Raw genomic sequence first — 15,391 nt, 5'->3', positions numbered from 1 at the left:
ATGGCCTTTCCTAGCTTGTTCACAAGTCCCACAAACTCACCAGCTTTCTGCATTACTCAGCACTGTGCTCAAGAGAGGGGGCAAAAAAACCCCACCAAGATCTGCCAAGGCTTGGCAAGGCAGCTTGCAGGGTGATTTTAAACTGTGGATGGCAGCAAGCCTCCCGAATGGAAAACGTTTAGCTGATACATATCGCCGCCGCAGCTGCGATTTCAAAACAGAAGAAGGACAGTTGTGTACATTGGCCTCGTAATTGCAGCCTGCTCTAACATCTGCCAAAGTATGTTGTGTGTCAACACCCTCACCAGATTCCCAGCCAAAAGGAGGGTGGGAGGGGGAGCTACAAACAGGGAACTTTTCATTTATAAAAGCCCTTCCTTTCACCTAAAGGGCCTTCTAAAAAGTAGCCTGTATCTACGTCTCCATTTAATCAGTGGCATGAAAAACAGGGGAGCTGTAAACTTGCCAACGTGCCACAGGCATGAAATTCTCCTTTTGGGGTCGCGTTTGGGCATATCTTTCTCCTAGCAAGAAATGAAAGGCTTCGGAACAGGTCTCACACCCTGTGTTGATTCCTGCAGTAGTGTGGAGACAGATGCAGCTATTACACGCTTCGCCTCTCTAAGTAACATACTTGCAGATAATAATAATAATTCTTGCTATGCCGCCCATCTCTGAGCACACAGGCTTTTATTCGCCTCGCTGGGAGTCGGTGTGCACTTGTAGTTATGGAGCCAGCCTCCAGAAAATACACCAAGCCTGCCAGGGTTAGCCACTTTTGATCTAAAATTTACATTATTTCTGATGAATCAAGTTACAAAACAAACGTTAAACCTCCACTTAGACTGGAGAGACTCAGTGCTCTGTGATCTGGTGCTGAGCAGGAGCTCACTAGCCCAGGGTGCAAATTTCCAGGCTACCATCACCTTGGTGCATGGTGCTTAATATCACTTTTCTACCCGATACAGACTGCACCTACTTGCAAAACTGCCATCATTCACCTTCTCTCTTCACCCCACCCTGGTCCATGGGAGTGTTTTGGGGAAGGACAGTCCTTGTTTTGCTGTTCTGAATGAAGTTTAGGACAATGATGCTCTGAACTCGGCTGAGGTCTTATTACACGAATAAACACTAAGTGACTGGAGTGAAAGAATAAGCAATAGTGACAACAAGGACTAAACAATCTCCATTTATTTAAACAAAATGGAGATGAGGGAATGCAGGCAAGTTGGTATTTTTGCCTGTTCACATTCTTATGGAACTGAATATATTTTGTCCCTCGCAACCTGTCAGATTTGCATGGAGAGCTTTAATAAGATCTCTGATGCCAATAAAATCACGTTTAAATTAGAATGTAAGTTAAAGTGTGATGCCTCCGAGCAACAGAAGCATCCTATACCATAAAGATGCTGAAACGGATAGTGTGTAAGTAGGAACTACGGAGAACTCCCAAAGTATGTGTAGTGATGATGGACCCACGTTGGAAGTAAGCCAAGCCTTTCCTTGCACACAGGCAGTGCTCAGATGGATGTACTGCTTCTTTGCAAAGCCAGCCTGGTTGTTAGGTTCTGGATCTAACCAGGTGCTGTGCAGGACGCTAAAGATGTAGAGTTTTATGATTCCTGCGAAAGAAATCTTTTCTCCTAGGAACCGTCTGGCTGCAAGTAACTTTGCACTTGAGTTTCTCAGATCAACGGTTTCAGCTCCAGCAATGTCTCAGTACATGGATCAGGATCACTGATTTAACTGGAGTTTGAGCAAAGCTACAGCACATACAGCTGGGACAGGGACACTTCCTCACCCAGAGCACATGGGGAAGCCACAGGGAATGGTCATTCTCCACTGCTCAGGGAGTACTGGAAAAAAGAAAACGATCAGGCAGGAAAAATGTCAAGAGGAAGAAGTTCAGTCGCAGGAAGACTCTTTCCCCATCACAAGGAGAATGTCTACAAGGCAGTAGTGTTCCTCCTTCTACACCATAGACCATTCACAGCTATAGGTCGTGTCTCCCCACTGCCAAAGAGCTAAACCTCAGAGCCTTTCATCTGCTCTGGGTGCAGCTGCCTGGGAACTCATTTTGGAGTCTGCAGACTTGAGGGTGATGAGAAAGGCAATCCTACCTTCTTACCCGGGGAGCGGATTAAAATGAAACGGTTTTTCTTTTTTAGTAGCGCACGCAGTTCCTGGCACTTGTCATAACTCTCCAGTTCCACTGTTTCTATGCACTTCTGTTCATCCTGCAGAGAAGGAATGAAACATTATTATGAATAGAAGGCATTGAAATCAATCATATACCATCAAACTCTGCGTGTCTTCCCCTTGCATCTGTCTAAAAGCTCTTCTGCCTTAAAAATAACCTGCATGTAGACAGCAAGCCCCCATGAATCAGACTGGCATCTCACTAAGAAAACACTGTAGTCTTTAAGCTACAGGACAATTTGTGGCTAGTGGTCCACAGTGGCTGAGCGAATAACACGTTGAGGACAGTAACACCAGCCTCTGCCATCTCTATTGGCCTCATCCAGGGATCTGCAGCCCAAAACAAGGTGGGAAGGTCTTTGCCCATCATCCTGCCCCAGTCAAAGGCTGAGAGTGTGCTGTCCGTCCTAGCACAGGACAGAGGAATAACATGATGCACTTTTATAAACCTTCCTGGCATGATGTCAGAGCACTCCCCAGGCTTCCCCTCAGCTTGGCGACACTGCCTCCCCCTCCCCGCAACCAATGCAGGAGATATTATTCTGCTTTTACACAGGGAAGACGACACAAGCATCACAACGGCCCAAGCAGCCCCCCAGGAAGCCCAAGGCAGAGCAGAGATGAGAGGTGAGCCCTGCCACCGCGTGGAGCCTCAGCAAGGTCAGCGGGAGCCACGTGCGACTGGGACACCCTCCTCTTGCAGCCACGCTCGGAGCTGTCAGAACGCTTAGGATTGGAAATACGGTCCCGTACAGCCAGCAAAACTGCCAGGGCCAGCGTCTCAGCGGGGAATATTTATCTCTGGTGTATCTCCACTGATGACTGCCGTCCGCGATCTTGGCTCATTTCTCCCAGTAACATAACTAAAATTCCACACGTGGTGCGTGGCTCAGTTCAGCTGCGGAGCACCATCCCTAATAGGAATCGCAGCGTAACTCTGGGCAGATAATATTCTTCATGTCTCGGTAGCCCAGAAGAGACCAAAGCTCCCTTTTCCTAAGTACTACGCAAATAAGCAGTGAGAATCACAGAGCAGTTCTTGCCGGTAAAGTGCTACAGTCAGCATGCCTCATGAACCTCACTATTACCATCCTAAATTAAAACCGCTGGCCACGACCATCCCCGGCGCAGGCTCCGCTCCCAAGGCAGCTCCTCGTAGCCGTATGAGTTTGTATTTAGCAATTCCTGTAGCGGGGAGGGGGTGTGGGACGAGGAAATGTGTCGTAGTCAGGAAGCTGCTGCGTGGCTGGAGGCAGGGAATGGAGAGTTCAGAGGGAAGTGGGCTGCGGGGAATTTCCTCCCTTTACCGCTCGACATTTAAGTCAGCGCGCAGAGCTCAGGCTGTGTTTAGGGTTTTTTAGCCCTCCTGTCTGGGGATGGGGGCCCAGCAGGGCTGATGCCAGTACGCAGAGCAGGTTTGGAGCCACTGAGGGATGTCTGGATCTAATTTAGGTTTATTATTATAATGACATTACTGTTTATTTCATTTAATACTGAGTAGGTGAACGTGATCAGAAAACTGGGAAAATGTATACAAGGAGGAGGAGACGAATCCTGCCCAAACCTAAAACCTAGCAGATAAAATCCTGCTGATGTTCTGAGCCCTTTGAAGGCACAAGGCTCCTGCTGCAATCCTGCCACCGCAATGTCACTGCAAAAGGACGGGGACGGAAATAATAACCCCTCCGCGGCCAGCAAATGACAGAGGAGGGTGAGGTCAGGAATACACGCCTCGGGGATGGGTGATCTCATCCCGGCCTTTGGTGGGCGACCGCCCACATCACAGCACTGCCGCACGGCCGGTGCGGTTACCAGCCCTGACGCGAAGGTTTGCTGGGCTGGGGACGTAGGCGGCTTGGCAGCGCTCCGACCAGAGACCAGCACGCAGACTCCAGCCCACCCTCCCGGCTCTCGAGAGTGGCTCTGTCCCCAGCAGAGCCCCGTGGCTCTGTGTCACCCTCCTTGTCCATGCCACCCTTCCTGCCTCTTGGAGGGGAACCTTTCCTCTGATCCCACGCCAGCTTCCTCAGAACAGCGGAGCACCAAGCTGGGGGACAAGAAGGACTTGGCAGGGTGGAGAGCTGTGGTTTTGCCGTGACATCGTCGCTTTGCCTTCCAGCTGCCCCTCTCCTCCCAGGGAACAAGGGCAGCAAGGATGGGGACATGCAGGACCCTGCCTCCCATGGGCACTGGCTTGACTGTGCAAGCTATGGCTCCTTCATCTCAGAGACCTGAACTTCTCAAGTAAGTTGAAGGAGGGTGGGGAAGCAAGCAGCCAGAGAAATAAGAAAACTCCATGTCTGAAGGCAAAGGAAAAGCATCTGAGCTCAGGGAGCGCCAGAATGGGGCTTTTGTCTCTGTTTTACCTTTGGCAAGCGGCCATCCCCTCTCTGCGAGCCTACCTGGGTCACAAAGAGATCCTTTATGTTTGTCCTGCACCACTAAGATAAAGACCGAAGAGCCCGACCCTGCCGCAGGTCTCCAGGTCCTTTCAACCCCCTGGGATACTCAACATCACGCAGAGACACGGTCGCTTCCAGGGTCCCGCCCCGACACGCAGGTCTCAGACACATGTTTTGGACAAGCTCCCACTCGATTTGGTCTCTAGTATACGAAAAAGTTAAAGCAATCCTTTTACTTCATCCTGAGACACGAAGGTTGAGTCCTCACTCGGCGGTCGCACCTCCCTGCAGCACACAGCTCGCAGGGTTGTCCCAAGGAGCTGCGTTTGTTGCCAATCAAGGTAGGGAATTCCCTTCAGACCACCCTTCAGATTTTAGGGCTTGTTTTTTAAATTGCTTTTGTGCTTGTTGTAAGAGACAATCAAGAAGATGCTTAAAATCCTGGTACAGAAACCCCTACATTCATGAATTAATGCAGAAAGCCAATTCCACTCGTTATTTGCGGAGCAGACGCTGCAACAAACCTGTATGTGTCTGTAAGCTTGGCCCTTCAGAAGAAAATCACTCAACACCTACATGTATTAATGCATGTGCTTAACCAAAAAATCGCACTTGGCAAACAATTTCCTTAAAGAAAAGTTGATAAAAAGGGGAAGAAAAACCCCACTGAAATTTTTATTTATACGATGGTAAAATTTCCAGCAAAGACCTCTTCTTCACTGACGCACATTCCTGGGCTGTGACCCTCAGTGTACCATGTCTAGACTGCCTGAAATGATAATTTACTTCTCCATCTGAGGATCTCAAAGCATTTTAATAAACCACTTCTGGGCATACATTGCTATCGCTTTACCAGGGGCAAAATGCAGATATTAACTGCACAACTGTTCAATGCTGAGTGGATCCTCTGGTCTCCAGAAGGCTCTTTGTCTAGCAGGTTTTTTTCCCCCCCTGTCAAATAATACACTTCTAAAAGCCTCCAAAACAACAAAAAAAAAACCCCAACTCTAACCACTAGCCACACTGTTTAGGGAAAAAACCCCAAACGCAAGACTGATGCTCTCTAGCCCATAGAGCGGTGGTATTGATCTGTGTGGTCTCTGCACGGGATTGCCTGCTCTTCAGATGCTCTCTGTAGCTTTGCAAGGCTTCAGTTTTATTCTAGCAAGAATATGCAGAGACAAGAAGACAAGAAACCCCGTTAAAAAATAAGCTCCACGCTTGGTTCTTCGTTTACGTGAGGGTACAGATGTAGGGTGCTGTCGATGGTGGCACAGCAAATAACAAGAAACCCATCTCCCTGCATTTCACATCCGCCGAAAGAAACCCGAAGCCCGGTGGGATGACTTTCACCCCCCATCTGCTCCAGGTAATACAATCGCTGTTTGCAATCTGCCTTTGGGAGGCAGCTCCGCTCTAAACCAAACCCAAAGCCTGACTAACAGATGCAGTGTGGGAAAGACGCTCCCAGGGCAGGCCAAGAGCACATTCCAAGATTGCTATTGATGATGATAAATTCAGTATTTGTGTTCTGCTCAGACCGTACTTTCCAGTGACACGGTACGACACTACTGCCTGAATCGTGTGCTGGCCATCTCTCTGCCCTTGTTTTGCACGCACAAAACTCAGCTACAAGTGCAGCCAACCTCCTGCACTTGCATAAACAAGCGTGCCTGCATATGAAACAACTGCTAAAGGCAGTATTAGCACCTTGTCCTGAAGGGTTCCAGCACATGAGGGACTGATCAAAGCACCATGTGTACAAGTCGCTAGCTCAGTTCCTGGAAATCTGATGGGTTCAGACCAGTTGAAACATTCAGCTTCTAAACCTGCCCTCCCACATGGAAGCTGACCTCCCTCCCCTTTAACACATTTAGGATGGATACTGTGTCAAGTTCTGGGCTCCTCAGTTCAAGAAAGATGAGGAGCTGCTGGAGAGAGTCCAGCGGAGGGCTACAAGGATGAGGAGGGGACTGGAGCATCTCTCCTACGAGGAGAGGCTGAGGGAGCTGGGCTTGTTCAGCCTGGAGAAGAGAAGGCTGCGAGGGGACCTTAGAAATGCCGATAAATATCTGCAGGGTGGGGGTCAGGAGGACGGGGCCAGACTCTTTCCAGTGGTGCCCAGCGACAGGACAAGGGGCAACGGGCACAAACTGAAGGGGAGGAAGTTCCAGCTGAACACGAGGAAGAACTTCTTCCCTCTGAGGGTGACGGAGCCCTGGCCCAGGCTGCCCAGGGAGGTTGTGGAGTCTCCTTCTCTGGAGATATTCCAGACCCGCCTGGACGCGGTGCTGTGCAGCCTGCTCTGGGTGACCCTGCTTCGGCAGGGGGTTGGGCTGGGTGACCCACAGAGGTCCCTTCCAACCCCTAATGTTCTGTCATTCTGTGATACATACAGAAAGCTGCTTATATTTCTGTTGCCTGAAGCTTTATCTCCTTTCTTTTCCTAGGGCTCAAATTCAGCAAGCACTGAACAATCCGTTTGAAAATGTTGCAGCCTGCTGACGGTCTGGGATGCTGTGTCTGGCTCCAGGGTCACACAAAGCAGGGCAGGTACATGCAGAAGGTCCAGTGGGGAAACCGGCAGCTGGAGCTCCAGAAATCCAAGCCACCACAGAGTCTCCTTTGACATTGGGCAAGGCCCTTCCCGTCTCGAAAACTCAGTTCCCCAATTGTAAGATGGAGACAGCAACACTGCCCTAACTCACATTAAAGGAAGATAAATACAGTAATAAGCACGAACTGCCTCAATTCTGTGGCAATGGGACCCCTCCTGAGTACAGAAAATTGCCATTTCCTTTAGTTCCCCTGTAGTAAGTCTGCACAACCACACGCTATCCTATTGTGCTACCAGATAATTTTGTAGCAATTTCCTCTCCTAAGACATTTGACTTCACTGTGAGCCAGTTTAATAGCCTATAGATATTAACATGATCCCTTATTTACAATAATGGGACCTTGTAGCTACTGTAGCTTACAGATGCAATTTATTACAGGATGCTACCACAATCCGCAGGCTACCAGAAAACATTATGCCTGCTTGTTACAAATGCCATTTTCCTTGTTGAGATAATAAAATAACCCTTTAAATGATTGGGATTTTTCCTTCTCCTGAATGTCTGTGAAAATTAATCTTACTTTAAAAGCCTCCTTTTCCCTTGTGGTAATGAGAGCCTCTATATATCTTGTTTTTAAAGGCATGCCCTTTAAAAAAACCTGCGTCATGTTTATAGATTTTGAATCTGCGAGTTCCTGGAGCTTCAGCAGGACTCAACAGGTGTCTGGGGCACTGGGAAGCAATCTGCCGAGAGTCACCGGTTGGCAGGACCAGGCTGCGTCTCTCTGCGTAAGAGAAACCCCCACCGCTTCGCCTGCCTTCCAGGCTGCTCGTCACCTGACAACGACTTCTCATTTCAGCATTCTTGCACTCTTCAGGACATTTCAAAAGTAAGAACAAACGCCTCCAGAAAGTTTTGGGATTCGGGAGGAGCAGGAGGGTTCAGCATACGGGAGGAGGTAATACCCTTTAACCTAAACTGTTCATAACAAATCTTTATTAAGCAACAGTATATTTTTAAAAAAAGAGAACCAAACTCATTTGTCAGCCCTGTTGTTCCTGAAACCATCGCAGCAATGCAGCTGCTGAAACATTTCCCCATTCTTCTTCCCTTGACACACTGCACGTGAAGCTTTACATAATTTTTGGTTTTATATTATCCCCATGCCCACGAACGACCCAGATCCCCTTGTGTCAGACACCGCGCAGGCACGCGGTCCTCGCGCAGACCACGCGGTGAGAAATGCTGCTCCGTCCTGATGCATACACAAACTTCAAACCACCATAAACCAGCAGGCCTTAGACTTACCCACCCCTGACCTCAGACCTCTCTGGGTTGTAGCTTATGCTCTGCACTGTGATTTCGAACTTTCAGGGGAAACTCTGCGCTCACAGAAGCCTTTTCTAGCCCAGGAATCGAGGGCCTGACTCAGGAAAGAGCCACCTCTGCAGCCCGGCTGGACCAGCCCCACGCTTTTCATTCTTCTTGCATGAAAATGCAGGACAGATTTGGCTTGGCTCTTATTTCTCATTTGACTGGAAACAGCTCTAAACGAGGCCATGAACTTAAGGCATGCAGTTTATCTAGGGAAGTCCAGGACAAGGCTCCCAGGGGTCCTTTGCTCAGTACTGGCTCAAGTAAAAGGAAAAGATGAGCCAAATGCAGACCGTGTCCATGCTTAAGTAGGACAGCAAGCACTCACAATCTCACCCTGCATCTATCAGTGGCTGAACGAAACCCTGAAGAGTCTGGCTAGCAACAATTTGAGCTGCTCGAGGGGTGCCAAACAGCTGCCGGGTCGCCTGCCGTTCCCTCAAGCGGCAGGTGGGAAGTCAGCCTGCTACAATCCACTTTTATCCTTTCGACGCCAAAAACGCACAGCGCATATCCTGCTTCCGCCCGAAGTGCTGCTCTGTTCGCCTTCTCACAGGATGTCCTGCCCCCATTTTCATTTTTTTTTTTTAGCAATGGCACTGTCAAAATATTTACTGGCTAAAATACTTATGATCTATAACACACTCCAAAATGCAGCTGTTGCCTCTTCTTTATAGCATTTACCCTTCCTGGAGATAACTGGAGAAGCCCTTTTGAAAGGAGTGGGCTGGAGGGAAGAGTGAAAAATGCAGGAACGTGTGTCACCAAGGGCCTGATCCTTCCCGTCATTTCAGGCCATTAGCTGTGACCATACCTCATCCTCATAGACCACGAGCTGAGTTTTCTGTAGCTGGATGTAACGATCCTTCCACAATCCCAGGAGCCCCCCACTGCTTTTCTTAATCCAGCCATATTTCTCTGCGGTCGGAGCAGACTTTGGTTTCTCCGAGACCTCCTCCTTTGTATCCTGCAAGGACAGAAGGGAGAAAGAATTACATCAAAAGCACTTTCCATCCATTTAATGAAGGTCACCAGAAAGCCTGCCCAGACAAGTCCTCAGCACCTACCAAACATTCTCCATCCCCACCACATCAGAAGGGAAAAGACTGTCATCTTCCAGAGGAAACCTCAATCAGATCCCACCCCGGAGCTCCCACAGAACCAGGGAGCGGGCACAGACCCTGGCCATGCCTGGGGACACTGTTGGGATGGCAGGAAGTCCACCTTGCTCCTCTGCTTCCCTTGTGGTCTGCTCCACTCTCTGTGCAGGTACTTGCCACTTGCTTGTGCACCAAGTGCACCTTGAAAAGGAGCACCCTCTCCTCTTCGCTTTGCTTCTCCAGCTCCCTGATGAACCCCAGCAGGATGGATCCTGCTGGCATCAGTAGCAATACTCATATTTTAGCCCATGGCCACTTCTGCAAGCTTCTCCTCTAGGTCTCTGTTTGGTCATCGCCCTGAAACCAACTCCCATGGGCAAATCCACAGCACGAGGGCCAGGACTTCATCACATCCACACTAAAATGTTCCTGGCAGGCTCCTTCGTGGTTTGTAGGCAGAGGGAAGGACCGGCAGAAACGGCAGCACCAAGAGTGGGGTTTCTCTTTTCCTGCCTTTAGCCCCTTGCTGTTTGTCCTGCACTGGGGGGCTGCTGGCTTTCCAGGCCTGGTAAAAACCAGGAGATGCATAACTCCCCTGCTTTGAAAAAAACATCAGAAATACCCAATATCGATATTCTCATCAATCGGAGACAGGAAACCTAAGACGGGGAGCGGGGGCAGCCAGGCTTCTTAGCTGACTGCCTTCACCAGCAGACTCGGTTAGAGATGAGTTTCCCTCCCCTCCGGCGCGCTGGAAGAGCCTTTGCAAAGGCAGGATCCCCGTTTCCCTTCCCGCGGAGCACCCCACTGCCCCCAGCACCCTGTGGACCCCTCAATAAGCCTCTTTCCCTGGAGCGAGGCGAGGGGAATTCCTCACTGAGCCAAATCCTGTTACACAAACACCCTGCCGACCTTGTGACTTGTAAGGAGAGGCCAACGCCAAATCCTCCAGCACCCTCCCAGGACCCCCCCCTGTCCCCGCAGACTCGGTTTCCTCCACGTCCCCATCTGTAATAGCAGCAATCCCGCTGCAGAAAGCCCGCGTGTTTGCACAAACCAAGGATGCACGACAAAGGCAGAGCCCCAACCATCCCCGAAAGGCCCTTGCTGGCTGCTGAATGAAACCTTTTCTCCTAGGAAAAAAAACCCCAAACAAAACAAACGCGAGCGGCTGGAGCTCAGACACCATGTTTCAAAACATGAGGAAATCCCACATGCACGGAAAGGAGTCGGAGCTGGACACTCCCACGGCCAGGACAGAGCGAGCGCATACGGACGAGCTCCAAAAATTCAGAGGAAAGCCTTGCTAATAAATCTGTTCTCATGCACCAAACTCCCAGCGAACACACCCTTGGACAGCAGCTGCCATCAGGGCAAGCTGTTACTCTGAAGAGGGAACTTGCACCCATAAAAAGAGGAAAAACAGATTAAATACACCATGCACTCGCATTTATCCCAATTCCCACTGAGGTTGGGAAGAGGCTTAGCTTTGCTTGTAGGCTCAGGTGCAGACTGGGAGCAAGAAACTCAAATAAACCGTGCATCACCTAAAAGAAAATCAAGCGGAAACCTGTAACGTCCTTGGCACCCTTCACAGAAGTTCTTTCGATTGTACCGAGCCGCGTTTGAAACGGCCACAATACAGGATGACAGAGCATGAAAAAGTTTTCCGGGAAACGAGGGGTATTGCGTGGTTTTTTTTTAAACTTGACTTTTTAGGTTGCCAGGAAGTTGTATTCAGTTGTGATCTGCGACTTCAGCAAACATTAATTGCAGTACAAATATAGACCTGCTGGTTTCCTGATCGAGCACCCTTTTGATGTCATTTTTATATAACTGGGCATGGACTTTAACCTCCCTTGTAGCAATTTTGCATGGATGTAGCTGTACGAAGAGTTGAGTCGAGTGACTCCAGACCAACAACTGCCCGAATGTTTTTACTCCTTAAGTGCTTTTTTGCTTTGCAGATGATGTTTTCCTGCTCTTTTTCCCCACCTGGCAGAAAGGCTATCTGAAATCACACGGCATATAATGTCTATCCGCGGCCTCTCCTGGTGCTCTGCAGAGTGAAAACTACCCTGTCTCTCCTGGTTTTAAAATAAAAGTACTCCCTGTGAAGACACAGCATTTAACATCTGCCTCGGAAAAAACAACCATAGAATCACTGAATCCCAGCATGGCAGGGGCTGGAAGGGACCTCCGTGGCTCACCCAGCCCAACCCCCTGCCCAACCAGGGTCACCCAGAGCAGGCTGCACAGCACCACGTCCAGGCGGGGCTGGAATATCTCCAGAGAAGGAGACTCCACAGCCTCCCTGGGCAGCCTGGGCCAGGGCTCCGTCACCCTCAGAGGGAAGAAGTTCTTCCTCAGGTTCAGCTGGAACTTCCTCTGCTTCAGTTTGTGCCCGTTGCCCCTTGTCCTGTTGCTGGGCACCACTGAAAAGAGTCTGGCCCCATCCTCCTGACACCCACCCTGCAGACATTTATAAGCATTTCTAAGGTCCTCTCTCAGCCTTCTCTTCTCCAGGCTGAACAAGCCCAGCTCCCTCAGCCTTTCCTCACAGCAGAGATGCTCCAGTCCCTTCATCATCCTCATAGCCCTCCGCTATGACAGCAGCCACAACTCAGCAGACGACAGCAGCCATGAGCAAAGGACTCTGCCCCTCGCACTGTGCCAGGAACCGCCTGAGCCTGAGCTGCCTGGTGCCTCCTCCGGACCCTGCCACAAGCCCGATGTGATGGGTGCGATCCTGCGCTCTGCGGGTGCTGGGAGCTCTGGGTCAGCAGCTCCTGCCTGGCACGCATGCAGCACCTTGCAAGATGCGGGTGTTGTTGTTGTAATCCCTCGCCCGCAGGTTAAAAAAAAAATCAGATGATGCAACTTGACCATTTGTTCCTGCAAAAGCAAGAGGAGTCCTGGAGCCGGAGGAGTCTCGGAGCCGGAGCCTGACATTTTTGCGGATTATTTTTATGGCTGGTTCACGCCAGCCCTGCCTCGAATTGGTGAGGGGAGGTTGGCCAGGGAAGGGCACCGAGAGCAGGGCTTTGTGTCTGTCCTGCGCTCTCTGCCTGCGATTCCATGACTAAAACCAGAGCACGGCACAAAAAGATGAGTTGCTGTTGTTTATGTGGGTTTTCCTCCTGCACAAAATAGTAAGAGAGCCTTTCCGGGATGTTCTCGGGCTGGATTCATTCCTGACGTTGGTGTAAATCCATGAGAAGAAACCCACTGGCATCAGCCAAGCGAGCCAGCGTAAACAAGGGAAGAACGGAGTTATCCCGTTGCTGGCTCACGCCGAAGGCATCGCTCCCAAAACCAATCCACACGGGTCATTTTTGCAATTTATATCACGGTGGCATTAGAAGTGAAACACGAGTTTCCCTCTTCAAGCCTGCTTTAGACTCACGTTTCACAGCTCAGTAGAGATGTCAAATTAGGAGGACAGGACAGCTTTAACAATTAGGTGGTTACTTCTCCCCTCCCCTGCCCCTGTATTTTAAGGGCCCAAAAAGCCACCTACTTTTCATGTCTTTAACTAAAAAAAACCCAACAGCTGAATTGTGGTGGTGCCTTTCCAAGTTACGTATAGTGCACAGAAGCATCTTACCCAGTTACAGTAACTTCATTTAAAGCAAGCAACTCATTTATGGCATGCTCCTCTCCAGCAAGGCACCGATGAACGCCTCCCCGGAGAAAACCCGCATCTCCAGCCCTCCACTCTTTTTCTCCCTTTCCATGTTATCTTCCAAGCCCGGCTGTTAGCGCTTCTACCTCTCCCTGACCCGCAGGAGCAAAACCATCTCCCTGGAAATCAACCGCTCGGGTCCACGTGAAACTTGGGAAGCTGCATCTGAAAAGTGATCACCGAACGATCCCTTCATCGTTAACAAAGAGCGGCCGGTGGGCCTGTGCTGGGCAGGCAGCGGGGCAGATGGAGCCCTGCCAGTTCTCCTCGGCCCCGAACTCCAGGGACCTCTGCGAGGGCTGGGGTGGGTGCGAAGCCCCTTCGGCCGCGGGCGCTGGCTCAGCGCGGACGCCAGCTGGAAGCAGTTTCTCTGCCGTGGATTAATTTCATGGATGCCGGCGGAGAACAGCAACTCTCAGTCGCTACCAACTTGGGCTGCTTTGCAGTTTCCCCGCGGTTAAAAAAGCTCTCATTCCTGCCACAAAATGTGGGGAGCTGAAATAAGGGGGGGGTGGGGGGAGAGACAAGCCGCAGCTACCGGCATCGCTGGTGCTAGAGCCTGAAGCCCGCCCTGCCGGGAGCTTTCTTTGTGCATGAGCAGCGAAACCTGACTTCAGGAGAGGGAGCTGGAACGAATGCGCAGCCAGACGAGGGGAGAAAGCGACCTGTTTAACTTGCTAACAAATTTGTGGCATCTTAATCAATCCGCGTGGGGATGGATTATTGGGGTGTGACCCCACGGACGCGAAAACCTAGACGTGCAGGAGAAGCACCGCTGGCCCTTCTCAGAGTAAAACCCGTCCCAGGCGGAGATGGAGGAGGAGGAGGAGGAGGACAGGCTTGAGGAAGGCTGCTAGGTATGTGGACATGGCCAAGCTTGTGGTCTGACCGAGGCCCAGCTCCAGTACGGAAGTACAACACCCCAGCAAGAGTCAGCACAAGGTGGCCTGAGCAAGCGTGGCATTTCAACAAGCCCGAGTCTGCCAGCGCTCGTCCTCCGGCCCGTCAGCCTCACCCAGCCGGTGAGAAAGTTTAAAACCCGAATTGCTCTCGGGATGCTCTGCCCCGGAGACCGCCGGCAACGGGGGGCTTCTGGGGAAAGGGGACCCCCAGCCTCCGGGTCTCCATCTCTGCCCCCTGCACTGCGGGACCCGGCCGGAGCAGGGCCAGGGGATGTCCCAGCGCTGGTGGGGACCACCCAAAAAATATAAAGCCCAAAGTGGCCGGTAACCGTCCTCCGCCCCACTTCCCAGCTGGTGGCAGCGACCGGCTTCCGTCTCGTCCCGGGGGTCCCGTCCTGCCCTGTCCCGTCCCGGGGGTCCCGTCCAGCCCCGGGGGTCCCGGGTGTCCCGTCCCGGGGGTCCCGTCCAGCCCCGGGCGTCCCGTCCCGTCCCGGGGGTCCCGTCCAGCCCCGGGGGTCCCGGGTGTCCCGTCCCGGGGGTCCCGTCCAGCCCCGGGGGTCCCGTCCCGTCCCGGGGGTTCCCTCCGGCCCCGGGGGTCCCGTCCAGCCACGTCCCGCCCCGGGGGCCCTGTCCAGCCCCGGGGGTCCCGTCCCGGGGGTTCCCTCCGGCCCCGGGGGTCCCGTCAAGCCCCGTCCCGCCCCGGGGGTCCCGTCCTGCCACGGGGGTCCCTTCCAGCCCCGGGGGTCCCGTCCCGTCCCGGGGGTCCCGTCCAGCCCCGTCCCGCCCCGGGGGTCCGGTCCCGTCCCCTCCGGCCCCGGCCGCACTCACTTGCTCCATGGCGGGCCGGGGCCGGTCGCTGCTCGCCGCCGGCTCAGGGGCTCCGCGGCCGCCCCGCCGCCCCGCTGGGCTCCGGGCGGGCGGGCATGCCGAGCCGGGCCGAGCCGGGCCCCGCGGCTCTCTCCTCCGCACCAACTTCTCGGGGAGCGGCAGCAGCAGCAAACGCCGGGTTTCCGGCGGCTCCGGCGCTGCGGGCGAGGAGGCGGGGATGGCCCCGCACCGCCCGGCCCGGCCCCCCCCCCGGCCCCACCCGCCGCCGGAGCCGGGAGCCCCCGGGACGGGCTGGGGCCGGGGGAGGGAGGGTGGCACCGAGCCCGAGGGGACGGCTCCGGGG

General features: G+C 52.5%; 1 protein-coding gene across 1 annotated transcript in view; it reads right to left on the bottom strand.

The window, feature by feature from the left end:
• Positions 1-15,126, bottom strand: part of PLEKHO2 (pleckstrin homology domain containing O2) — a 30,078-nt gene extending 14,952 nt beyond the window's left edge. The window contains exons 1-3 of the mRNA XM_075432279.1: positions 15,049-15,126; positions 9,348-9,500; positions 2,121-2,237 (exon numbers count right to left, since the gene is read on the bottom strand). Of these exons, the coding sequence (XP_075288394.1) occupies positions 2,121-2,237; positions 9,348-9,500; positions 15,049-15,057 (279 nt within the window). The 5' untranslated portion in view covers positions 15,058-15,126. The remainder of the gene's footprint in view (positions 1-2,120; positions 2,238-9,347; positions 9,501-15,048) is intronic.
• Between the last annotated feature and the right edge of the window lie 265 nt (positions 15,127-15,391).

The sequence above is a fragment of the Opisthocomus hoazin genome, chromosome 10 (genome assembly GCF_030867145.1).
Source record: "Opisthocomus hoazin isolate bOpiHoa1 chromosome 10, bOpiHoa1.hap1, whole genome shotgun sequence".
NCBI lineage: Eukaryota > Metazoa > Chordata > Aves > Opisthocomiformes > Opisthocomidae > Opisthocomus > Opisthocomus hoazin.
The sequence above is the reverse complement of the archived record's forward strand: the minus strand, read 5'-3'. Positions and strand labels throughout refer to the sequence as shown.